Source organism: Vipera berus (genome assembly GCF_964194415.1).
Source record: "Vipera berus genome assembly, chromosome: Z".
NCBI classification, from domain to species: Eukaryota; Metazoa; Chordata; class Lepidosauria; order Squamata; family Viperidae; genus Vipera; species Vipera berus.
Window position 1 is genome coordinate 26,378,804 of NC_138205.1, and position 26,141 is coordinate 26,404,944.

The window sequence follows — 26,141 nt, forward strand, 5'->3', positions numbered from 1 at the left end:
TACTTGCTGCATAACCTTAATTCACATGCAAGCCTAGTAAATTTATTATTATTTAAATTTTTAACATAGTTTTATGGCTAATGCAATTTAAAAGATAATTTACCTAACAATATCATATATCCTGTTTGGAACTTCGATAAAGTTGTGGAAGTAAACAGCATTCTGGACTAGAGAGAGAATGCCCCCAATTATCACTTCTCCTGGTTGGTACAAGTTGTCTTGGAGACTACATTTTTTTCTTACATTTTCATGTGTAAGAGTAGGCAGCATCAGTTGCAACAGCAGCAGTAGCAGCCACTGAAATTTATCATGCTTAAAGACGCCACAGTTATACAGCCTCATCTTTAGTCACACAAAATGCTGCAATGTTGTCCAGACCAGCTTCAAAATTGGTTATAAACCTCTATTGCCCACAACTCTGAATTTCTCATTGTAACTTCAGCATTAGTGGGTAGAGAGTCTATCTGTTTGTATTTTCAACTTGAATTGTTACTGGCTGCAAGAAAATAAATAAATACCAGTGATTTCATTAATTACAGAGTAGATAAATAGTTCTCAGATGGCTAAGATCTTCCATATGGGTTCTTGGGGAAAACAAAACAAAACTTCCATCTCAATTTAATTGACCATATTCTTCTTGATGGAATATCTTGTTGAAGTTGTTTCAAATAAATGATTCCTATTTTTTTCTAGATTTTTAAAAAATCTCATATTTATTATTTTTTTATAAAAAACTGAAGTTAGCAAATATGCACAATACTCCTTCCTTAATTTTCCCACAACAACAAATCTGTGAAGTTACTTGGGCTAACAGAAAGTGACTGTTTAAGGTCACCCAGCTGGCTTTCATGTCTAAGGCAGGTTCTCACAATGTTCTGGTTTCTAGGTTAGCATCTTAATGACTATTGAGTTTAAATAGTTTAACAGTTTAAACTATTGTTCAAATTGTTAGCTCTGTATTTGTATGGAATATGGCAGAGTTCTCCAACCTTTCCAGACTGCCCTTCCAAATTACTGCATGCATACACACACACACACAGGGCCATGCCCACTGGTACAGTACTAACAGCCGTGTTTGTGCATGTGGCATACACTGGTGCTGTGCTCATGCACAAATGGGCTGTGCACACACACTGCATGCCCTCCCCATGCTAGCATCCCCGTTCATGCCCACGTGCATGTGGAAATGGGGTTGCAGGCACTGGCATGAATGGGGGGAATGCACGCTCATGCATGCGCACCCTGGCCAGCCGTTTCCTCACCCTGCTAGCCAACAGTGTGCGGCCCGGTACTGGGCTGCGGCCCATAGATTGGGGAACCCTGGAATATGGCATTCTGTAAAATATTAAAATGAATAAATAACATAGAATAACAGAGATGGAAGGGAATTTGAAGTCTTTAGTTCAACCACCTGCTCAAGCAGAAGACCCTATTCCTGTGGTGGTGAACCTATTGCATGCAGAACCCTATGGGCACACGCACCATTGCCCCACTCTAAGGCCTTAACTCCCATCCATGAGCAACCTGCATCAAAATATCCCCAGACAATCATTCAATTTCAACTTCTCGTGAGAAAAAATATCTCACAAAGTTGGAATTGATTGACTGAATATTATTTTTAGTCTTACACAGCAGTGGAAAAAGTGATGCATCAGACCTGGAAAGAAGGTGCCTCATGGGGGTGGGAGGAGCAGTGGGAGCAGGTCAATCCATTCAAGAGGAGGGGCAGGGGCCTGTGCATGGTGTAGAGAAGCAACGAGGCAGCGCTAGCATGGTCGTAGACCAGTTGCTTCCCTCCCCCACCCAGACACCTTGCCTCCCCCAAACATTTTTTTTTACTAACCTGCCTTTCAGTTGCATTCCGTTTCTCCATTCACTTCTCAGCCTTCACCATGTGTTTGTGGGACTATTGGAGATCTCAAGAAGTTAGAAAGTTTGATGGAACTTTTTTTTTAACCCATAGTCCCACTAACATGCAGTGAAGGCTGAGAAGTGAACAGAGAAACGGAATGCAGATGAAAGGCATGTTAGTAAAAAAAAATCACTTGGTGGAGGTGAGGTCATCTGGGTGGGGGCGGGTGTGGCAACCTTGCCCTGTATGGTAGTGGGAGCTTGGGGCATGTGCCCTTCCCATGCCAGGCCATTCTCTGCGGCCCTGGGGCAGCCATGCTACATGGTGGTGGGCAGGGCGTTGAGATGAGGGCCAGCAGGCAGACCAGAGCAGCAGGTGGAGCGCTGGAGGCTCAGGAAGGGAGAGCACTGAAGTGGCCATTGGCAAGAGCAACGTGGATGAGCAGAAAGCAGCCTTAGAACAAGTTGGGCAGGTAAGGAAAGAAATCCTCACTCCTCCCAGAAACTGCCTTTCTTTTCTTAACTGACTTACAGCCCCATGCCATTTCTCCTTCACAATCCACTGCCACCACTGCATGCAAGGAAACAAAGAAAGTTTTTTCGGGGGGAAAAAAGGTCAATCAATCAATTCCAACTTCTTGTGAAAGATTGCAATATACTTTAACTCTTTCATCTGTCTGTTTTGTTTTTTAATGTTAAATAGCATTTCCTTGAAATATGTTGTGCATTTACTATCAAGTCATATTATAAATCTGTGGCAAAAGTGTGCAGACCTAGTTTCCATTTCACTTTATTACCTGAAGCTGTGGCAGTATGGTTATTGTTACTGCTTTCACAAGAATCCTTACCTGATGCTGCAACCTGCTGAATAACACTATGGACTTCGAATAATCCTTGAGAATATTTTTTTTCAGACTGAATTATGTATTCAGCTGCTGCTGGGACTCAGACATTGTATGAACAATGTTGTTCAATTTTTATTAGTAACTCAGAAAGAAATACATGATTTTTAGAGGACAGAGCATAGTTAAACATTTTGGCAGGTAACAGCTAAGAATATTCCATTTACACTTAAAAAGAAAGAAAAGGCAAAATCACATGTTGTTATTCATTGACTGGGGCATCTTTACAATTTAGAAAGAAAAGAAAAATATGCAAACATACATACACATATACAGAATGGGATTTGCAGTTTCAATGTGTGCTATAGCTATAGAAAACTATTCTATGATTATAAAGGTTCTGTTCTCTGCCAACAGGCTCAGAATTTAATACAATATCTCTGCAATGATATAGAGTCTCACTTAGTTATTTAATTTTAATTTATTAAGAATTTTACATAGAATAAAACATTAAAATTTAAAAAAGGAAGAAAAGCAAAAGAGAAAAAAGTGCAAGAAACAATAACAGAGAAAAATATTTAGAAATATATGAACCATTCCAACTTTCTTATAAACACCTAACTGTAATCTTATTACCCTTCCCCCCTCTTAGATATTATAAAATTTTATTTATCCCTTCATTTAATCCAGGCCTTACTGAATCAAAAATCATCATTTTGTTCCTTTATTCTTTCAATAAATATTCCATATGTTTCCCAGTCTTTCATAAATGTTTGTTGTTGTTTTCACTGACCAAAGAGTTTACTATTTCTATGGAATCTAACATTTAAATAATCAATTAGTCCTCTGTGGAAATTTTATTTTTTTACTGTTCATACAATAATATTGCTACACTTTCCATACACAAAATTAATTTACCATGAGTCTTTTCTAATTTGTTGTCCATGTATCCTAATAAAAATAGTTATAGAATCTTGTTTTAGATTTTTGATTTTTGTGAACGCCCCTCTGTGAGTCACGATCATTTGAGCCACAGCTGTGGCCTCATCAACCAACAATTGCTGATAGGCCTATGCTAAATCAAGTATAGCAAAAATGGTTCCCCCTTGCAAGGAGGCTAAAATATGCTTGACTACAGGAACCGGGTAAGGGTGTTGCTTGAGGGCCTTATTTAATGTGCATTTATAATCAGCGCAAATGCGAACTTCCCTGTTGGACTTCAGTGAGGTGACAATAGGAGTTTCCCACTCCCCCCCATCAACAGGCTGTAACACGCCCTGTTCTACAAGCTTATTGATTTTGGAATCAATTTTGTGCTTTAAGGCAAAGGGGATCCTGCGAGGTTTAACTCTAATTGGAACAACATTAGGATCTAACTTAAAAGAAATAGGCGGCCCTGTGTATGTCCTCAGGGTTGAATCAAAAACATCCGCATATTCTTTGCATACTGCCATGAGGTCTGCAGTAATCTGAATACCTAAGGCATCAAACCAATCAAGTCCAATAAGACTCATTCTTTGGCCCCCTAGTACAATTACATCCAGGTGCCCCAAAAACCCTGTAAATTTTACCAATAATGTGGCCGGCCGGGAAGAGGGACCGGGAGCCCGGGCCGAGCGTGCCTCGGCCGACGGTGAGAGGGAAGCGGCACATGAAAAAGAGGCTGTGGGCGGAGCTGCCCCGCCCTGCACCGAATGGGAGAAGTTCAAGGCCTGGGGGGGAAGCAGGAGGGGCACCGGTCATGGCGGGGTGCCGCCCAGGAAACGCTGCGCCTCAGGGGCCGGCAGAAGCGCTGGAGCAGGAGGGCCGGCAGGGCCAGTCGGGCCTTCGCTTCCTCTGCGACGGACAAGAGCCGACGGGCAGCACCGCCTTCGCGTGGGGAGAGCCGCCCGACGCTCCCGCCCAGCCGTGTCCCGGAGCCACGCCGGAGATAGCTCGGTTGCGCAGGGCGGCCCGGCTTTGCAAGAACGGGGACGCTCAACTGATTTGGGTTTTTTTCCAGTGTATAAGACGACCCGGCGTATAAGACGACCCCCCAACTTTTGAGAAGATTTTCATGGGTTAAAAAGTCATCTTATACGCCGGAAAATACAGTATGCCAGATTGACAAAGAGGCCCTGGCCATAGTTGCTGGAATTAAAAATTTTCATGATTACTTATATGGCAGGGATTTCACTGTCTACACTGACCACAAACCTCTGTTGGGACTGTTCACAACAGACAAACAAACCCCCCACCTCCAAGAATGTTGAGATGGTCTATTTTTCTGTCTGCATATAATTTTAAACTAATTCACAAACCAGGGAAAGAAATGGGCTGTCAGGGAGAAAAATCAAAACCTCCCTATCAGAGGGCGATGAACCATGGTTCATTTGATGCATGATGAACATCAGGTAAAAATAAAGAAACCCCGAAGCATATATTCAACTACAAAAAAACTTTATTCAGAAAGCAATGAAAAACTCCTAACTGACTACATGCTCTCTCTCACAGACAGCACAAAGAGAAGAAAAAAAGTAAGACAAAGTAAACTTTTGTGGCTGGACATGCGCACATCATAGTAGTTCTAGGCATGAAACCATAACATGGCTGGACATGTGACAGTCACCTTGGTTACAATGATAAGATTATAATACAGCGGGCAGAAAAGCAGAGTGAGACGTGCTGAGCTGACAAAACAGAAAAAACGCAGTGGCATCCCCTTCTTTTGTCAGTAAAGCAGAACTCAGATAAGACACATCTTCTGACGCAGATACTCGTGCTGGGCTGCAGGAAGTGGCTTGTTCAGCATATCAGCAATCTGATCATGTGTAGGCACATACTGCAATTTTACAAAATCTTGTTTGACTACTTGTCATATTTTGATAACGGATGTCAATGTGTCTAGACCTAGAACCTGTAAAGCGTGTTTCAGATATGCAAACCACAGATTCGTTGTCCTCCATCACAGTGATCGGGAGGTGTTTAATTACTAAACTGGACAGGTTGCATCCAGACAGAGTGGCAGCAGAAGCCTCTCGACCAAAGCCTCCGAGAGGGCTGCACATGGGCGATTGGGTTTCGGCCAGGAACTATGGTCAAGGGAATTTATGGGTTCCTGGTCAAATAACCAAGGGATCCGGACCCCTATCTTATGAAGTGGGTTTGGAGGGAGGGCAAGTTGTCAGAAGGCATATTGATCAACTCAGGAAAAGGTTTCCAGAATGGCCACTAAGTGAGGACTGCATCATAACTCCCTCCCAGGGTCCTCAAACTTGCGGCCAAGCCAGCCCTCACTGGAACCAAAAGGTTTTTCATTCTCAGTGGAGATGGAATCTGAGGAAGAACCAGGGAGCACGGGAGTGCAACATGGAACCCCTGACCAAGTGAGCTAGCCAAACCTCAGCAACTGCTGTGCCTACTCTGCAGAACAGACTGACTCTGGTTTGGGCCAACCTGGTGAGGCCTGTTGTGATTCAGGGCCAGCCTGTGGGTCCGGCAGCCGGCTTGGATGTCTCGGATGACTCAGACGAGGGGGAGGAGGAGGGTGTTGAAGACGAACTTGCTGATGATGGCTTGGAGGCTTCGCAGAGCCCCCAGCCAGGGCCCTCTTCTCAGCTGCGCGAGGCCGACAGTGCGGATGATGATGACCCACAGCTGGCCCTGTTCAAGGACGCCCGACGCAGGAGGCAGTCAAGCAGGAACAAGCAGAGAAAGGCTGTGGGACTCCTCGGAAGGAGGCACAGGGAGGCCACGCCCTGAATTCTAATAAAAGGAGTGTTTGGGGAAGGGCTGGTTGCTGAAAGCAACCGCTCCGTTTGAGGATCAAAGTTCCGGTATTTTGTTTCTTGTTCTGTTGTTTTGCTTGTGAATTAAACTTGGCAGACGCCTTCCAGCCTCAGTTGTTTTCCAGTCTCTACCGTTTGTACAGGGGTTGCCTTTCTGCAAGGCCGGTAGCAGGCTGGTACAGAACAAGGCCAGCCAGAGCATTTCGATTCCCCTTGACAATGGAGCACAAAGGGACATGGGTCTACCCAGCCCACTGGGTAAGCTGGTAGACCACAAAGTGATGGGAACTCCAAGACATTCCTCTAGGCCACACAAGCCTCCTGCACACCTCACAGATTACATTGTAAAATAAAGTGATGTATAGTGTTGTAAAACTTGTACCACTAACTACAGAAACTTGTGCATTGTGAAACTGCCATTACTGCAGTGTAAGTCTGTTCATTAGACATTGTTTAATCTCATTGTAGCCACAGTGAATTTATTATTTATTATTTTTATTACCACTACAGTTGTATGTGAGTTGATTAATAAGTCTTGACAGCTGCCAAGACTAAATCGCAGTTGTCATAGTCTGAACTAAGGGGGGAGGGGTGTTATGTATTGGGTGTCGCGCTCCGCAGGCCCGACGCCCGCCGGCACCACGAGCACGACACTTACCGGCGAGAGACTCACCAGCACCCGTTTCCTCCAGCGCTGACCTCCTCGGCAGGGCCCGGGCCGCGGCAGCATCCCACCGGCCGCGATGGCGACGGCGGCCTGCGGAGGATCGCTCACCTCCACACGTTGGGGCCTCGGAAGCGTGCACATGCGCTGTACGGCCCGACCTTTCCCTGCCGGCTACGGAAGCCTTGCAGGGACCTGAGCCCGGTCTCGTCCTGCCGGCTACGGTGGCCTTGCAGGGCCATACGACCAAAACAGCTGTGGTCTCAGCCCTCGGGACGCTGATGGGCAAGACACACCGGCCTGGGGCTGGGGAGCTGGCGAAACGGGGAAGCAAAGCCGAGGCCTCACCGGCCCTGCGAACGGGGGGGTGAGCAGCCGGACGGGGCAGCGTTGAAGGTGCTGGTTCTGGGGGACGGGTGTGGGGGTGGCGTTTGTTTTTATATTTCCCTACTAATTTCTTCAAAATTAAAGATTCCTTGTTTCTGAATAAATATTTAGTGGAGATTCTAAAAAGAAATTAATCCCATGTCAAATTTAATAACTTATGACAACCTTCTAGGTAGCCAGTATAGAAAGTGAATATTAATTTTAGTTTCCTTTCCTATAAAATAGAATATTCTGATATTCTGACTTAGCTGGAAATTGACAATATTCCTTGTTTCTTAATCATTTATTGAAAAAAATAATTCACACACATAGGCAAGGATCACTTTAGATATTAAACATTCAAAGGTTGATTATATCAAATAGAAGACTTTTGATATATTGCAAATGCAAAAGATATATTTATGTTTTTTTCTTCTTCTCCTATCCAGATCAACCCTAATGCAGGAAGTAAGAGAAAATGACACTGTGGTGACTGAATTTATTCTCATAGGTTGGTCCAGTAGACCCAGGTCAAGGATGATTTTAATACAAGTTTATATTGTTTCCTATTTTGCAGCAATTGTTGGAAATGGCCTCATTGTCTTAGTAGTCATATGTGATCCACAGCTCCACAATCCCATGTACTTTTTCCTATGTAACCTCTCTTTTATTGACCTTGGATTCACAACATCTACAATCCCACAGTCAATTGCCAATTGCTTAGTGGAAAGGCCTGTGATGTCTTCTGCTAGATGCTTTACCCAAATGTATGCTATTCTCTTATTTGGGACAACAGAATGCTTCTTCCTGGCTGTCATGGCTTATGACCGTCTCATTGCCATCTCCAGACCATTGCACTATACTTTCATCATGAGCAGGACAGTTTGCATTTTCTTGGCTGCTGTTTCATGGTTTATAGCCTTTACACTTACAGTAGTCCCTTGCCTTGCAAAGCCAGCGAGATTTTGTGGAAACAATGAAATTGACCATATAGGTTGTGAATTTAAATCGATGTTTAACCTCATTTGCACAGACACCTCTTTGAGCCAAATAAGCATATACTTCAGTAGCATTCTGACACTCCTGCTTCCCCTTGGTTTTATACTTTTTTCCTACGTGCGCATTCTTCAGGCAATCTTAAGGATGTCATCAGAAGGAGGCAGAATGAAGGCTTTTTCAACACGTGGTTCCCACTTGTCTGTAGTGATTATGTATTATGGTGTTTCCATATTTATCTATCGTCTTCCTCCAAACAAGGAGATGCATGAGATTGAAAAAACACTATCTGTATTTAATAGTGTGCTAACTCCTGTCTTTAACCCTTTAGTGTATACCCTCCGAAATCAAGAGGTTCTGGGGGCACTAGGAAGAATAGTAGTGAAGAACAAGCTTGGCATGCAACGTTGAATATCAGTATAACTCTTTTAGCCTGTTGGTTTTCTTTGTAATTTTGAACAGTCATTCCCTGATATATCTGTTTTTTTTATTGAAAAGTTTTACAGTACATTTTTGAATACAAAACCCCTCCCCTCCCCCTCCCCTCTCCCCAAACCTCCCCAACTCTCCCCTCCCCTCTCCTCCCCGACTTCCCAGAGCTAAATACAGGGTATAAAAATACAAACAAACATAATCTAAAATATGCAAACAACAATAAGATATTAAATTCTATCACACTTTAACTCTTAATAGAATAACTACAAGCTAATTATACATTATATAAATCTGCTACTTATTCAAATGCTAAGTGAAACTTTTTAGTCCCATATTTATTCTGAATATAATCTATCCATCTCTTCCACTCCACAGTATATCTCTGTTGCGATTGATCTTTCAAATACGCTGAAATCTTTGCCATCTCCGCCAAATTAGAAACTTTTAAAGTCCATTCTTCTATAGTCGGCAGTTCTTTCTTCTTCCAATATTGCGCTACTAAAAGTCTCGCTGCCGTAATTAAATTCAACATCAATTTAATATCTACAACGGTGGTATCTGTGATAATACCCAATAAAAACAATTGCGGAGAAAACTTTATCCTTTTCTTGAATATCTTTTGCATATTCCACCAAATTTTAATCCAAAAAGCTTTAACCTTTTTACAAGTCCACCATATATGAAAATACGTTGCATCCTCACAACCACACCTCCAACATTTGGGCTGGCAGTTCTGATACATACTTGCTAATTTTTTAGTATATAAATGCCACCTATAAAACATTTTATAAAAGTTCTCTCTTAAATTTTGGGCCTGTGTACATTTTACATTTCTCACCCAAATCTTTTCCCAAGAATCCATTGTAATAACTTCTTGAAAATTCTGAGCCCACTTTATCATACAATCTTTGACAAGTTCCATCTCTGAATCAATTTCTATCAATGCAAGATATATCCTTTTTATATGTCATTCCCTGATATATCTGTTGTTCATTTTCTGTTGAAACTGTGAAATCTTTTCACTTCACTAACTGAAGCTGCTTGTGATTATTGCTAGTGCTTTCCTTGGCATCTTCACCAAATGCTGCAAGCTGGTGAATAGCATAATGGATTTATAACACTTTATGAATAATCCTTGAGAATATAAAATATTTTGAATAAATTGAATTGAATACATGTTCAGGTACCGTGCTTCAGAGAAAGAAATCATTATTATATTATATTGTACAATTTTATTAGTAATTAAAAATAAGATTATTATTTTTTTTAATCCCATTTATATCCCGCCCTTCTCCGAAGACTCAGAGCGGCTTACAATCTAAGCACAATCAATGTGCTTAGCAATAGCCTTCATTCTATGTATATGCCTGCTGATTAGGGCTTTCGCCCGCCCCCAAGCAGCATTATTACAAAGTCAGCTTATTGCCCCCAACAATCTGGGTCCTTTACACAGCAAAGTATAGATTTTCAGCATAAAGCAGTAGCTAAGAATCCACCCTATATATTTAAAAGAAGATAGAGACTAGCACAATCACGTGCCAATATTCTTTGACTGAAGCAGCTATAAAATTTAGGAAAAAAGCAATATACACATAAAGACAAACACACACAAACATACATATAAACACACTGGGGAGGTAGAAAAAGATGAGGCAAATAGGATTTTAATATTAATTTCCAAGAGAAAATGCAATGTTAATGTGTATTATAGTCATAGAAAGCTGATTAAAGGGGTACACTTGTAGCAAACAACCTTAGTTTAGGAATCATCTACAGCATACAGTGTAATGACTACAATAGCCATTACGTAGGATAAACAGGAAGAAGATTAGCAGAAGGCATTCATGAACATCAACAAGCAGTCAGAAGACACGATGAGAAATCTTTAATTTCACAACTTATGGACAGACTTAATCACAGTTCCAAATGGTAAAGTGTGACTATCCTAGACCAAGCCAAGTCTAAAAATTCTACCGAATTTCTACAACCCTGGAATTCTGACAAATTAGACATCAATAGAAAGGTATAAACAATATGTACATACTGCACAAAACTGGTAATTGACTGTAGAGATAGAGGTCATATAAAGGTTGCATAGGGACCATGTGTAGCAAACTGCCATGCTTTCAGTACCTGTTTACCTCATGTCTATGAGCTCACCCTAATTAGCACCACCAGGAACCATCAAGATATGTGAGACTCTACCCTGGCTGGGATGTTCTTAAAGACTGATAAGAAGAATACACCAGTAAGGATGCTGTTGCTTTATGCTTTTTGCTACTTGTTAAAACTGTATAAAAGTAATAAACTCTGCATAAGCAGACAGACATTTTTGGACACCCTGCTATAACTGGTTTTTGAATCCATCATCTGGTGCCCGAACAGGGACAACCCTCTGGGGGAAGCAACAGCCACCATACTTACTTTTGTCTGGAATAGACCCCAAGGTGCACCTTTGTCCTCTGGGACCCCTCAGAGGTAAGTATGGGTTGCAATCTATTTCTACAACAGCAACAGCATGTACAGGAACTTCGATTCCTGTTACAAAAGTCAGGGCTTACAGCGCCTGAGGCAGACATAAGGAAGCTGGTTGGAGAGATAGAGAAACATTGTCCCTGGTATCCGGAATGTGGGACACTCCGTTTAAAGGACTGGGCAAAGATAGGGCATACTTCACATCTTGAACCCCGGGCTCCAGTTCAGATATTAGATCTACAGTTTCAATGCCGTCAAGCAGTGGAAAAATTTGGCTCTGATGCTTTGGCAGGACAAAAATTGACCACAAAACTTCCACCTGATTACGATCAAATAAAAAATTTCCCTCTGAAATCATCTTCAATTGAACCTTCAGCTCATGAAGAAGTTAATTCTTCTGCTTCTTCACGGCCATTGTATATCCCCATGAGGAAAATTTTAGAGGAACAATTAGCAAAAGTGGGGGGAATGTAGAAGAAATTGCTGATATGTTGTCTGTTTGTCCGGTACACGCTACGGGACAAGTAGATCAGAATGGAGCTCAAATAGTAGAATATTGTCCTCTGTTGTATGCAATTTTAATGGAACTGAGAAAAGGTATTAGAGATATGGGGTTGGGTAGTACCTATGTGCAGGGAATGCTGGAAGCCACTATGAGAAATCATATTTTGGTACCTGAAGATTGGAAAACTACCTTTCGCATGTTGCTTACTCCAGCACAATATGTGGCTTGGGACAGCGAATTTAAACACCAATGTGCTGTGCGTGCTCTTCAATGGGGGGGTGTCTTCATTCCTGATCAATTGTACGGGTCTGGTCCCTTTGCTCCAGTTGATGCTCAGATTGTTTTACCAGCTGCCACTTTACAGTTTTCTTCTGAATGCGCTTACCGAGCATTTGGAAAAGTGCCTGTTTCTGGCAAGCCTCACCAAGCCTTCTCTAACATCAGGCAAAAGGCTACTGAGCCATATCCTGATTTTATTAACAGATTACAGGATGCTTTACGGCGGCAGATAGACAATCCTGAAGCTCAGCAGGAGTTGTTGATGAAGTTGGCAAAGGACAATGCCACTTCTGAATGTTGAAGGGCAATTATCGGTCTTGGGAACAATCCTGATTTAGCAGAAATGATTAAAGCATGTCAAGATATAGGAACAGCCTCTTATCAAACCAATTTATTGGTGGCTGCTTTATCGCAAGGCAGCAAGCCTCAAGGAAAGTATTATAACTGTGGAAAACTCGGTCATTTTAAAAGGGAATGTCAAAATCCAGGTCAGGGGGGCATGTCTGCAGCATCTCACAGCCCTTTCTATCAGAGGTTGAAACCAAAAGCAAAATGCCCAAAGTGTCAGAAGGGTTATCATTGGGCAAGAGAGTGTCAGCTGGGAAATGGCCGATCGGGCTGGTCTCTGGCCCCGGTCCAAACACAGACAACAAACCAACAATAGAAAATATTCCTGCAGCTACTAGAGGTAGTGCCGGCATTGATTTGATATTGCAGGAGGAAGTGAAATTTAAATATCCTGGGGAGGTTTAAGTAGTTCCATCTCAATTATCAGGCCCCCTACCAAAAAATTATGTAGGGCTTATCCTTGTGCGGTCAAGCATGGGTAAAAAGGGGATTTTTGTTATTCCTGGAGTGATAAATTCGGACTATACTGGCATTATTTATGTTCAATTGTGGACCAATTTGCCCCAAAGTTTGCACATTTACACTAGTCCTGCTCAACTCCAGCATTTGCCTTATTTTGTCCTGGCAGGGGGAGAGCCAAAGGACAGAGGGGAAGGAGGCTTCGGTTCTACTAACTCAGCCACTTCCTTCATAGCTACTGTAACTACCCTGATCACATTTCAATGGCCCTGTCAGATCATTGTGCTGCAGGGTAAACCCTTTGAAGGAATTTTGGACACTGGAGTGGATGTTTCAGTGATCTCTGCCAAGCAGTGGCCTGTCATCTGGCCAACTGAGCCTTAATGGGAAGTTGTTGTTTTATCCCACTATATCCAATTTCCAAATTCCAGTTCTATGGTAGATGGACTATAAATCCTTTAGCCTTATTGTAGATTAGTATGACCTATAATATTTCAGACTAATTAATGTTTGCATTAATTAGAGATAAAAGGAGAATTTTCTTTAATTGAGAAGAACCATATCACTTAAATATAACTGCCTTCTTCTAAATATAAATCCAGGTTTCTATAGAGCAAAGCAAAGAAATAATAAGAATTGTAATCTTCATATTTATTCAGTGATTTCATCGTAGAAGAGGATATTTTTTTAATTTATTTTTATGATTGTTTATTCCAGTCAAATGTCTTCTCAATTATTAAGTTGGAGACCCCTAAGTAGATAAGAATGAAGGATTCAATTCTTTGGTCAAATACAAAGTGAGTTAAATCATTATTTTTAAATGTCAAAAATTTCCTTCCTTCCTTCCTTCCTTCCTTCCTTCCTTCCTTCCTTCCTTCCTTCCTTCCTCCCTCCCTCCCTCCCACTGAAAGTGTTTCATTGTCTTCAATTATACCATTTTAATTCCTTCTTTATATGTTTCTCTCTGTCTTCATATTTATTTATTTTTCTGTTAGTTTTTAAAATAGTATTTCCTAGTACATAATTTAATGTGAATTTTCTTAAAATGAAAGATTGCATTTAAATATTAACTAAATGTTGAAGAAAGGGGGGATTAAAGGAAGCTTCATGAATGGAAGCTTCACTGTGAATCTCTTTATACATATTTTCTGGTGTGTGAATCTTTCACTGTTTCTAATTATTATCAGGAAAAAGTTACCAAACACAAACTATATAAAAAGGTTTCTGAAAGATTAATGAAGGATCAATATCTCCCTACTAATTGCAGGAACAATTTCTTCAGGTGTAGTGATGTCTTGTTTCTGGCAACAGGTGGAGATTTAAAAAAAAAAGAATATTATTCCCATGCCATTGTTAACAATTTCTCACCTCCATCTACTTAACCAGTATAGAAAGAGAATATTAATTTTCATTTCCTTTTTCCTGAAAATGAATCTTCTGATGACACTTATCTGGAAACTGATAATGTTTCTTGATTGCTTTCTGATCATTTATTGCAAGCATATTTCAAGCACATAGACAAGGGTTACTTCAGTGATTAAACTATATCCAAAAGCTGATTATATCAAAATAACACTCAGGTGCATTTGCAAATGCTGAGACCCCATAACTGGAAGATGAATTTTCTTTTGGATAAATATACTAATTTCTGAAAGTTATTACAAGGTTTTCTGCATTGAAGAAGCTCCTGCTTGAGCAGGGGCTGGACTAGAAGACCTCCAAGGCCCCTTGCAGATTCTATTCTATTCTATTCTATTCTATTCTATTCTATTCTATTCTATTCTATTCTATTCTATTCTATTCTATTCTATTCTATTCTATTCTAATTCTATTCTATTCTATTCTAGTATTTGTTAATTCTCTGCAGAGTGATTGTTTTAGACAGAAGAATTAAATCAAAGAGTAGAGAGCCATGCAGTCAAAGTTATGTTTTGTCTCCACGAGTTTTCCAATAAGTATTTATAGAATGATGATGATGCCAAAATTATCTGGGCTTATTTAAAGATTTCCAGATATATTTGGGTCATTTTTCCCTCTTCTTTCCAGATCAACCCTAATGCAAGAAGTAGGGGAAAATGAAACTGAAGTGACTGAATTTATCCTCATTGGTTGGTCTGGTAGACCCAGATCAAGAGAGTCATGCAGTCAAAGTTATGTTTTGTCTCCACGACTAGATGTTCTGTGCAAATGTATGCTATTCTCTTATTTGGGACAACAGAATGCTTCTTTCTGGTAGTCATGGCTTATGACCGTTTCATAGCCATCTCCAGACCATTGCACTATACTTTCATCATGAGCAGTACAGTTTGCATTGTGTTGGCTGCTGTTTCATGGTTTCTAGCTTTTCTGCTTACAGTAATTCCTTGCCTTGTGGAAACAATGAAATTGACCATATTGGATGTGAACTGAAATCTATCATAAAACTGATTTGTACTGATACCTCTTCAAGCCAGATACAGATGACTTCCTCTGGCATATTTATTTTCCTTCTTCCCCTTGCCTTTATCTTTTTTTCTTACATGCGTATTCTTCAATCCATCCTAAGAATGCGAGCAGAAGGGAGCAGAATAAAGGCTTTTTCAACATGTGGGTCCCATCTGTCTGTAGTGACTATGTATTATGGCGTTGCCATTTTTACCTATCTTCTTCTTCCTCCAAATGAGAATATGCATGAGGCTGAAAAAATACTTTCTATTTTTAATGCTGTACTAATCCTTGTGTTCAACCCCTTAGCTTATACACTCTGAAATCAAGAGGTTCTGGGGGCACTAGGAAGAATTCTAATGAAGAACGAGTCAGACATGTAATATTGAACTCTAATGTAGCTCTCTACATTAGAGTAGCTGTATGTTGAACAATCTTTTACTTACTTACTGTATCTGTTGTTTACTTTCTGCATGAGAAATATTACAAATCAATGGTGGAAATATTTGAAATCAGTTTCCATTTCACTTTATTAACTAAAACTTTCAAGTTTCCGAAAGTTGCTTTTTTTAAAGGCAACTGGACTTTGTTTTCCTTGAAGATATTTGTTTCTGATCCAAGAAAATTCTTCAGGTTTTGGATGAGAAGCAAAACATCTTCAATGAAAAACAAAGTCCAGTTGCCTTTTGAAAAAGCACTTTTGGGACAACCATGACCTGAATGACTGAAAAACTTCACTGACCACCTTTTAAGTGGTTATTACTATTTTTTTTTTTTGCCAGCATTGCAACCAAATGCTGCAGCTTGCTAAGTAGCTTAATGGACACTAAGCACTGGCTGAAAATTTTCCATTTAGAGATTTATTTTTTTAAACTCACAAGAAAGTACCATCATATACTATTATTTACTGATTGGAGCATCTTTAGGAATGCACCACCCTCAATATGGTTTTCCACCAGAAATTGTGCTGTCTATGTGTGCTATCACTTCTGTTTACAGAAGTTCTCTTGCATGCAGAATAGCTCAGAATCTAACACAATATCTCTATAATGAACTAATTTTGTTCATTACTATTCTCATTCTTTAACATTATAAGGAGCACACTGAGATATATTCTAACTCCAGAAGCAGATAGTGATACTGCTATGCACTGCTACGCATAGTGACACTGCTATACTTCTAAAGTGATTTGAATGACTTAGAAAATGAAATGTTTCACTTGTTTAAGACATGATCAGCTTTAGTTCCCATCATGTATTTCTTTCAAAAAGCTTTGTTAAAAATTACAGTTAACAAAAAATGTGAATACTTTTCATGAATTATCAATTATAGAATATTTGACTGATTTTTTCCCCACTTGTAGTTTCATATTGAATGTTAGTCCTTTTTCTTTCACTGCTAGAAATGATATCTCATAGCAATATTTATATTTTAGTATTTCTTGGAAAACGTCTCCTAAATTATGGGAAATAATACAAACATGAGAAAACAGCACAGTAACTGTAAATCTACAAAATAAATTCTTAAAGCTGAAAGGGAAAAAAAAAGAGTCATTTAGCAATGTCCCTAAAGGGAATTAGTAGTATATTTTTACATTTATAAAAATACACTATTATTAAGTTAATGAGAAAGCATGCTGACATTGAAAATACTTTTTTATTAGCCATTAGTGCTAGAATTAAAAATAAGGTGACCTAACGTAGATGCGGTGGCTCAGTGGGTTAGGACGCTGAGCTTGTCGATCAGGTCGGCAGTTTGGCGGGTCAAATCCCGAGTGCCATGTAACAGAGTGAGCGCCTGTTACTCGTCCCAGCTTCTGCCAACCTAGCAGTTCGAAAGCACGTAAAAATGCAAGTAGAAAAATAGGGACCACTACGGTGGGAAGGTAACAGCGTTCCGTGCGCCTTTGGCGTCTAGTCATGCCGGCCACATGACCACGGAGATGTCCTCGGACAAGTGCTGTCTCTTCAGCTTTGAAACGGAGATGAGCACCGGCTCCTAGAGTCGGAAACGACTAGCACGCATGTGCGGGGGAACCTTTACCTTAACGTAGAGACCAAGAAGTCATTAGTAAAGCTATGAATAACAGAACTACTTTAATGCATTTTTTAAAAAATAAAGATTTGCTGTAATTTGTTCATTACTTTTTTCCTTTATCTTTTAATGTTTTTGACTTTTAATATGCAAGTCGCTAACATTGAGACAAGTGACATTTATTTATTTATTAAATTTATATGCTATTAATCCATTATATGAAGTGACTTTTCTACTGTATCTACTGTATCTCTAAAAAACAGTAAGAAAAGTTTTAGATTTTCTATGTGTAAGGAATACATTTAATTCTTCTTCCCATGCATGGCTTATTTAATTTTTACAAGAAAACGGAATGATTTATAATGGAAGAAAAATCCCCTTCATCTCATACATATAAAAATTCATGCACATACACCACCAAAGCAGCAACATCTCAAAAAGTGACAAATGTAGAAACAAAAAACACATTACTAAAGCAATGGATAGCAGAATTATTTCAAGATTTTGTTTTTGTTTTGATACTTGAATACCAAGTATATTCATTAAAATACAATACAATTTCGCTTTCATCAATCCTCTGTTGTCATCGTCAGAGTTGGTAATTGGTGGTTAGAGAAAACTGCTTATATAGCTAGATGGCTGTTTAACTGTCAAGCCAAGAAGTTCGTGGGCATTTCATCTGCCCTCTTCCCCTCCCCATCACAGATGGCCATCATATTTCTAATTGTGTCATATTAGCTGGTGCTTGCCTCAATCTTGACATACCCCTTCCCCCGCCCGTCCCGCTCACCGGCTGCATTCTTCCTGCCGCACGTGGCTGCTCAGCATTGTTGTTGGATCTTCCCTCCTCCACCCCCCACCCCCGGTGTCTCATCTGGCACTCTCGTGAGATTGCTGTGCACTCATGTCTGGTAGAGATCTTCACGTCAGGTAGAGATTGGGTTTTTTTGTAATGTTTCTGATTTTTAATATGTAAGCCAGTAAAGCTGTTTGGATTCAGGAGACCTCTAAATAAATAAATAAATAAATAAATAAAAAACGAAAGTATAACTATTGTAATGTTTAGAGCGTTTTTCTTTTGATAAATTAGCAATGTTTCATTACACAACTGACGTGTGTGTGTGTGTGTGTGTGTGCAGTGATTGACTATGTGAGAAAGGTAAATAATTTATTTATTTTAAAAACTCGGTGAATTAAAAATCTTTTTTTTTTAATTTTTAGTGTAAAAGTATGACCCTAAACTTAAAAATGAAAAAAAAATACTAATTACTTCTCAACCACCAGTCCTGCTAGCAGACTTTTGTGTGAATAATGTGATTGATCATTTTTCCTGTGAACTCAAAGCCATTTTCAAGCTTATATGCTCAGATACTTCCTTGAATCAGGTAAATATGCCACTCACAGGAATTCTCACATTTCTTGGCCCCTTTGTCTTTATTCTTTTCTCTTATTTGCAGATTGTTGTGGCAATTCTGGAAATTCACTCTGCATGTGGAAGATTAAAATCTTTCTCTACATGTGTATCATATTTGAAGGTAGTATCGATTTTCTATAGCACAACTATGTTCTCATAGCTTCAACCTCAAGCTAAGAACATGCAAGAGACATACAAAATACTTTCTAGTTTTCTATGGAATACTTACTCCCATGTTAAACCCATTGATCTGTTCACTCAGAAATAAAGAAGTAATAGGAGCTTTACAAAAACTTACTAGTCAAAAACTATGATCTTATGGTTGGAGACATAAGCAGGCATATACATAGAATGAAGGCTACTGCTAAGCTTGTAAGCCGCCCTGAGTCTTCGGAGAAGGGCGGGATATAAATGGAATTAAAATAAAAATAAATAAAATAAATATTCATGTTGATGTTGTTGGTCTTCAGTAAAGCTTTTTTTCCCATTTGCAAGTGTTTTCTTGATTTATGCATACAATTTTTTATTATTCCTGTTTTCCAAATAAATCATTCATGCTATGCCATTACTTCATTAGCACATGTACAAGGGTTAAATATTTAATTTTAATATTTACACATACTATAACAGAATATACTAAGGACTAGGGGGTCACATGATAGCTATGTTCCAATATCTAAGGGGCTGCCACAAAGAAGAGAGGGTCAAACACCTGAATACAGGACATGAAGCAATGGATGGAAACTAAACAATCTAGAAGCAACCTAGAACTAAGGAGAACTTTCCTGAAAGTTAGAATGATTAATCACTGGAGCATCTTGCCTCCAGAAATATTGAAGAAACATATAACAGAAACAGAATTTTGTAACTTCTTCTTTCATATACTTTTTTCTGCATAGTTCTCTGCTTATTTATGTAGTACAAATTAACAGTTTGGGGAAATGAGATACATACAAAATTCTAATATGTAGAATATGTAATCACCATTTTTTTCTGTTTATGTTTGGGTTCCCATAAACTGCCAAAGCATGATAGTACCAGCAAAGTTTCATTGCAGCAATATTCTATTTCCCATTGGCCAGGCAAACAGTAGTAATGGGCTTGATTTGAATGCTGCAGGTAATCAGGTGCCTTTAGTAAACTTCCAGCTGTTAATCTTTCATACTGAGTTTTTCTTATTTTTTTTTAAAGAAACATTCTTTTTAACCACCTGTGGTTTACAGTTCCAATTTCTTTCCTGAGCACATTATTAAGAAAAGCTAGAATGGTTTCCTAGATTTGGTATTTGCAGAAGACAACTGGCTAGGGCAATAGCTAGGTAACCCAATAAATATTATTGATTTAGAATGCCTCTTTGTAGTTATGTCTGGATATGAAGTTATTCTAACTTACAATACATTGGGAAACCTTGTTAACAAAACAATTGTAAACAAACTTGTTGGCTAAAAACTATTTCAATTATGAAGGTATATATGAAACACATTAAAACGTTTTCTCAAACTATAATCATTTTTTGCTCTTGAGAATGAGCCCTATTCAAGAGAGTTGCATTTAACCTGACATGGAAACATAAAGTGATCTCTGTATTATTTAACATTTTTAAGATCTCATTGTAAGGTCAGTAAAACCATTTTTTGGCTTTATACCTAAAATGTCAGTGACTTTTAGGAAACATAGTGAATAATTTCTTCACTGCTCCCTTTACTTCTTTGTTCCTTAAGCTATAGACAATGGGATTGACCAAAGGAGTGAGTAGAGTATAGAACAGGGAAAACAGTTTCTTTGGGTTATTCAATGAATTTAAGTTTGGTAAGACATAAACAATTATTAGGGAGCCATAGAAGCAACCTACAACTGTGAGATGAGAGGAACAAGTTGAGAATGCCTTTTGCTTTCCTTTTATGGATGGGATTCTCAAAATGTTCTTAATGATGCAAACATAAGAGGTCAAAGTTATAATAAATGGAGCCAGAGTTCCTATGAAGGAAATAATGAAAGCTGTAATTTCCACCAAAGTGATATCATCACATGAGAGCCTTATCAATGGGATCAAATCACAGAAAAAATGATTAATTTTGTTGGGTCCACAGAAACTCAGTTTAGATACAAGGTATATGATAAAACTGATAAACAATGAACCACTTATCCATGACCCAGTAATAAGCAGGATGCAAGTTTTGCTATTCATAAGCATTGCATAGTGCAATGGTTTGCATATTGCTAAATAGCGGTCATAAGACATTACCGCCAGAAAATAGCATTCTGTAGTTGCAAGATACCCAAAGAAATAAAGTTGTGTGAAGCATCCTCTAATATAAATAGTGCTATCTCCATTCAGAAACCTGACCACAATCCTTGGCATGATGGTGCAACTGTAGCAAGTCTCTAGGAAGGACAGGTTTCCCAGAAAAAAATACATAGGTGTGTGAAGTTTTTGGTCGATTATCACTAGAAGGACAATAAGAATATTTCCAGTCATAGTTATAAGGTAGATGAGTAGAAAGAATATAGAAAATAAAGTCTGAAATTCCCCAGTGTTGAAATCCAGAAGAATAAACATCATGGGGATTGTTTGATTTTCTCCAGCTGGATTGCTTTTCACAGTCATCTAAATAAAAACAAACAGCAACAACAAATTTAAAAGAATTATTTTAAATAATAATTTTTCTAAGATTTTTGCTTGAAAGTATGCAAAGTTAAGTTGGAAGTAGTCAATAGTGATGCAGTTCACTGTATTCTTATTTTAATAAATTCCAACTTACACACACACACACACACACACAATTATTTAATTTTCTCACTTTTGACATGGGTATAATGAGAATAAAACAGTTCTCTAAGGAGCTCATGTATGTAGCATATAGCTGAGGCCAGTGCCAAAGAAAGAATGAATATATTTTATACTTAGTACAAACAATCACTGGATCCAAGAATCACAGACTGATTTTTAATTTGAAGACAAATATTGCTCTCCAAAATTTCACTTTACCATTTTCTGACTATTTCATAATAAAATATTTAGAGATAATCAGACAAATATTTTTTACAAATATGGATATCAACATCTCCACTCATTTTAATTATATGGCATACTTGAAAACATATGAAACACTTAATGGACATTTTTTCTGTATTCTGTATTCATGCTAACATTCTGTGTCCATGCTAGCATTATACATGCTAACGCAATAACGAGAATTAAAAAAAAACACCCAAACAAATATGGTTTAAAATGGATATATGGATTTAATTCCCATAATTCCTAACAATGACCATGCTCAGTAGAAAATCTTTGAAGCTGAATGTTCCTGGAGAGCACATATCCTAAATAAATAGATGATCGTTTTCACTACATATTGTTTAGAAGAATCATTAGGATCAGTACAATGGATAGGACATAATAAGAAATAATATTTCTGCACAGGACTATGTGGGAGACAAAATGATAAATTTTGAAAGAATTATAAATTAGACAAGATTATGACAAGAATACTTATTCTATAATTTAAAAAAAAATCTGCTGACAAAATGTAGAGATATATACCACTGTAATAAAAATTCTTTTTTTACCTCTTGATAACGCCTCCAGTTGTTGAGATGGAAGTCTTAGAGAGACAAACTTGATTTTTTAAATAATTAAGTAAGTAAATAAATAAATAAATTTAAGTGTTTTAAATTAAACAAATAACTCAAGAAATTACTGTCTGTGTATGTGTGTATGCATGCAAGTATGTGTACAATTACTTAAAATCAGTATATCCTAGAAGGTTGCTAACTTACTTTTTTCCAACCACAAAATATTAAGATCATAAAGAGAACTGAAAAATAATTGTATAACGTTTTCAACGTATAGCTGCTCACTATGGATGCTGTTGGAAACCATTCTGTATTGAATGCTTCAGAACATCTATCAAGAAGATTCTTTGAAAATGTGTATTTTTTATGAGAAGGTAGATGAGGGTATTCAGTTTCTGTTACTCAGTTTCTGTGAACTGAATAACTTTCTTTTATGTTTTATTTCAACATGCATATCTATTAATCTTTAAAAAAAATAACAGGAACTTTCCATATCATTAGTGTTAAGTCCCAATGGTTTCATTAAATCAAAAGTCATGAAATGCCTGTCTAAAAATAAATGGTTCATCCATTTATCAAGAGTCTATTTTCGCTAGCTGTTTTATTTCCTTTTCTTTGTATTTCCCCAGATATCTCTCTCCATAGGAACATGTTATCCAGGTGCCCTGAAATAAACTGAAACTCATTCATGTGTAAGAAGTGAGTCCATTTTTATCTTCCTATCTCCCTCTCTGTATCCTTAGCATTCTTGGGCCTTTTCTAATAAATGTGATATTCAAAAGAGCATACAGTATATGCTTACAAACATATTATTTCCATTATTCATTTGCTGGGTAAGAAAAATGTCTAAGTACTTTTGGAGCAGAAAAAAACTGAATAAGTTCTCAAACTCATAACTGTATTATATAAAATTTCAAAGATTACTTATTTTTGTATATACAAATCTTCCCTATACTAAAGGCTCAAAATAAAAGCATAATTTATTAAAAATCAATATTGAAACTGAAATTGTATAGAGCCATGATTGCAGAGTAATTAGAATGCAATATTGCAGGCTAACTCAGTTCATTGACAGGCATCAAGGTTGATTCAGTCTTCCATTCTTTCAAGGTCAGTAAAATGAAGACCCAGAATTTGGGGGGCAAAAATCCTGACTCTGTAAACAGCTTTTTTGTTGTTGTTATAAAGCACTATGAAGCAGTATATAACTCTAAGTGCTATTGTTATTGCTATATGCATTTACTCTATTTTAGCTACAATTAGTCCCTGACATAAAAACATTATGAAGCCTACCCTTTATGATCATATATAGTGATGATTGTAAAATAAATTGGTCACATTACTGACTCAATTTCATGATTTATTTTTTCTGGCATTTCAGCAAGCACAATGGTCATAAAACAAATGCCATATACATTAAGCCAATATCATGATCACTAAGTAGACTAACAATTCACTACATGTATGATATTGCCAAAAAAAATCGAAGTAAATGCCCTTTTTTGGGAAAACCATCATATATATCAGTTTTATATATAAGGGACGCGGTGGCTCAGTGGGTTAGGATGCTGAGCTTGTCAATCAGAAGGTCGGCAGTTTGGTGGGTCAAATCCTGAGTGTCGCGTAACAGAGTGAGCACCTGTTACTCATCCCAGCTTCTGCCAACCTAGCAGTTCGAAAGCACGTAAAAATGCAAGTAGAAAAATAGGGACCACTACGGTGGGAAGGTAACAGCATTCCGTGCGCCTTTGGCATCTAGTCATGCCAGCAGCAAAGCTCTTCGGCTTTGAAATATATATATATATATATATATATATATATATATATATATATATATATATATATATATATATATATATATATATATATATATATATATATATATATATATATGGTAAAGGTTCCCCCACACGCATGTGTGTGCTGAAACGGAGATGAGCACTCTAGGGGCCGGTGCTCATCTCCGTTTCAAAGCCAAAGAGCCAGTGCTTGTCCGAGCACTCCAGTATCATTGCCATGAAAACCCTATGGACAGTACCAAAACGCAAAACGATATGATGCTGGAAGATGAGCCCCTCAGGTTGGAAGGCATCCAATATGCTACTGGGGAAGAGCAGAGGGCTAGTACTAGTAGCACCAGAAAGAATGAAGCAACTGGGCCAAAGCCAAAAGGACGCTCAGCTGTGGATGTGTCTGGTGGTGAAAGGAAAGTCCGATGCTGTAAAGATTTTTTCTCCATAGGAAAAAAATGGTCAAACAAGAGATGACATGGTCAAACAAGAGATGACAAGACTGAACATCAACATCTTAAGAATCAACGAACTAAAATGGACAGGGAATGGGTGCATTTAACTCAGATGACCATCACGTATACTACTGTGGGCAAGAATCCCTCAGAAGAAATGAAGTAGCCTTCATAGTCAATAAAGAGTAGGAAAAGCAATACTGGGATACAATCCTCAAAATAACAGAATGATCTCAGTTCGAATCTAAGGCAAACCATTCAATATCACAGTAGTCCAAGTCTATGCCCCAACCACCAGTGCTGAAGAGGATGAAATTGACCAGTTCTATGAAGCCCTACAGCACCTTATAGAATTAACACTAGAATAATGATGTCCTTATCATCATGGGGGATTGGAATGCTAAAGTAGGAAGCCAAAAGATAACTGGAATAACAGGAAAGTTTGGCCTTGGAATACAAAATGAAGCAGGGCACAGTCTGACAGAATTTTGTTAAGACAATACACTGGTCATAGCAAACATTCTTTTCCAACAACCCAAGAGGCAGCTCTACACATGGAGATCACCAGACTGTCAACACATAAATCAGATTGACTATGTACTCTGCAACCAAAGATGGAGAAGAACTATGCACAGAGGTTTGCAACATTGTACAAGAGGTAACAACTAAAACCATCCCAAAGAAAAAGAAATACAAGAAAGCAAAATGGGTGTCTGAGGAGCTTTGCAAATAGCTGAGAAAAGGAGGGAAGCGAAAGGCAACCGAGAAAAAAAAAGATATGCCGAACTGAATGCAGAATTCCATAAAAAAGCTAGAAGAGATAAGAATGCCTTCTTAAATGAACAGTACAAAAAAAGAGAAGAAAACAATAGAATAGGGAGGACCAGAGATCTCTTCAGGACAATTGGAGAGATGAAGGGAACGTTTCATGCAAAAATGGGCATGATAAAGGACCAAAGTGGCAGGGACCTAACAGAGGCAGAAGAGATTAAGAAGAGGTGGCAAAATTACACAGAAGAACTATACAAGAATGAGCTTAACATCCCTGATAACAACAATGAGGTGGTCACTGACCTCGAGCCAGACATCCTAGAATTTGAAGTGAAGTGGGCCTTAGGAAAACTGAGCAACAACAGAGCTAGTGAAGGTGACAGTATTCCACCTGAGCTATTCAAAATCTTAAAAGATGATGCAGTAAAAGTGCTACACTCAATTTGCCAGCAAATTTGTTAAACTCAACAGTGGCAACAGGATTGGAAAAGATCAGTTTACATTCCAATTCCAAAGAAAGGCAGTGCCAGAGAATGCTCAAACTATCGCACCATTGCACTTATTTCACATGCTAGTAAAGTTATGCTTAAAATCCTACAAGCTAGACTCCAGTAATATGTGGATTGAGAACTACCAGAAGTACAGGCAGGATTTCGAAGAGGCAGAGGAACTAGAGATCAAATTGCCAAC

At 38.5% G+C, this 26,141-nt stretch overlaps 2 protein-coding genes across 2 annotated transcripts; one reads left to right on the forward strand and one right to left on the reverse strand.

The window, feature by feature from the left end:
- Positions 1-7,949: 7,949 nt before the first annotated feature.
- On the forward strand, positions 7,950-8,897 carry LOC308678840 (olfactory receptor 13H1-like; the record flags this gene model as incomplete). The annotated part of the gene is made up of 1 exon (XM_081346072.1): positions 7,950-8,897. The coding sequence occupies one exon, from the start codon at positions 7,950-7,952 to the stop codon at positions 8,895-8,897; it is 948 nt and encodes a 315-aa protein (XP_081202198.1).
- An 11,616-nt stretch (positions 8,898-20,513) lies between these two features.
- LOC308678842 (olfactory receptor 6B1-like) lies at positions 20,514-21,338 on the reverse strand (the record flags this gene model as incomplete). The annotated part of the gene is made up of 1 exon (XM_081346073.1): positions 20,514-21,338. One exon carries the CDS (start codon positions 21,336-21,338, stop codon positions 20,514-20,516), a length of 825 nt encoding a protein of 274 aa, XP_081202199.1.
- Between the last annotated feature and the right edge of the window lie 4,803 nt (positions 21,339-26,141).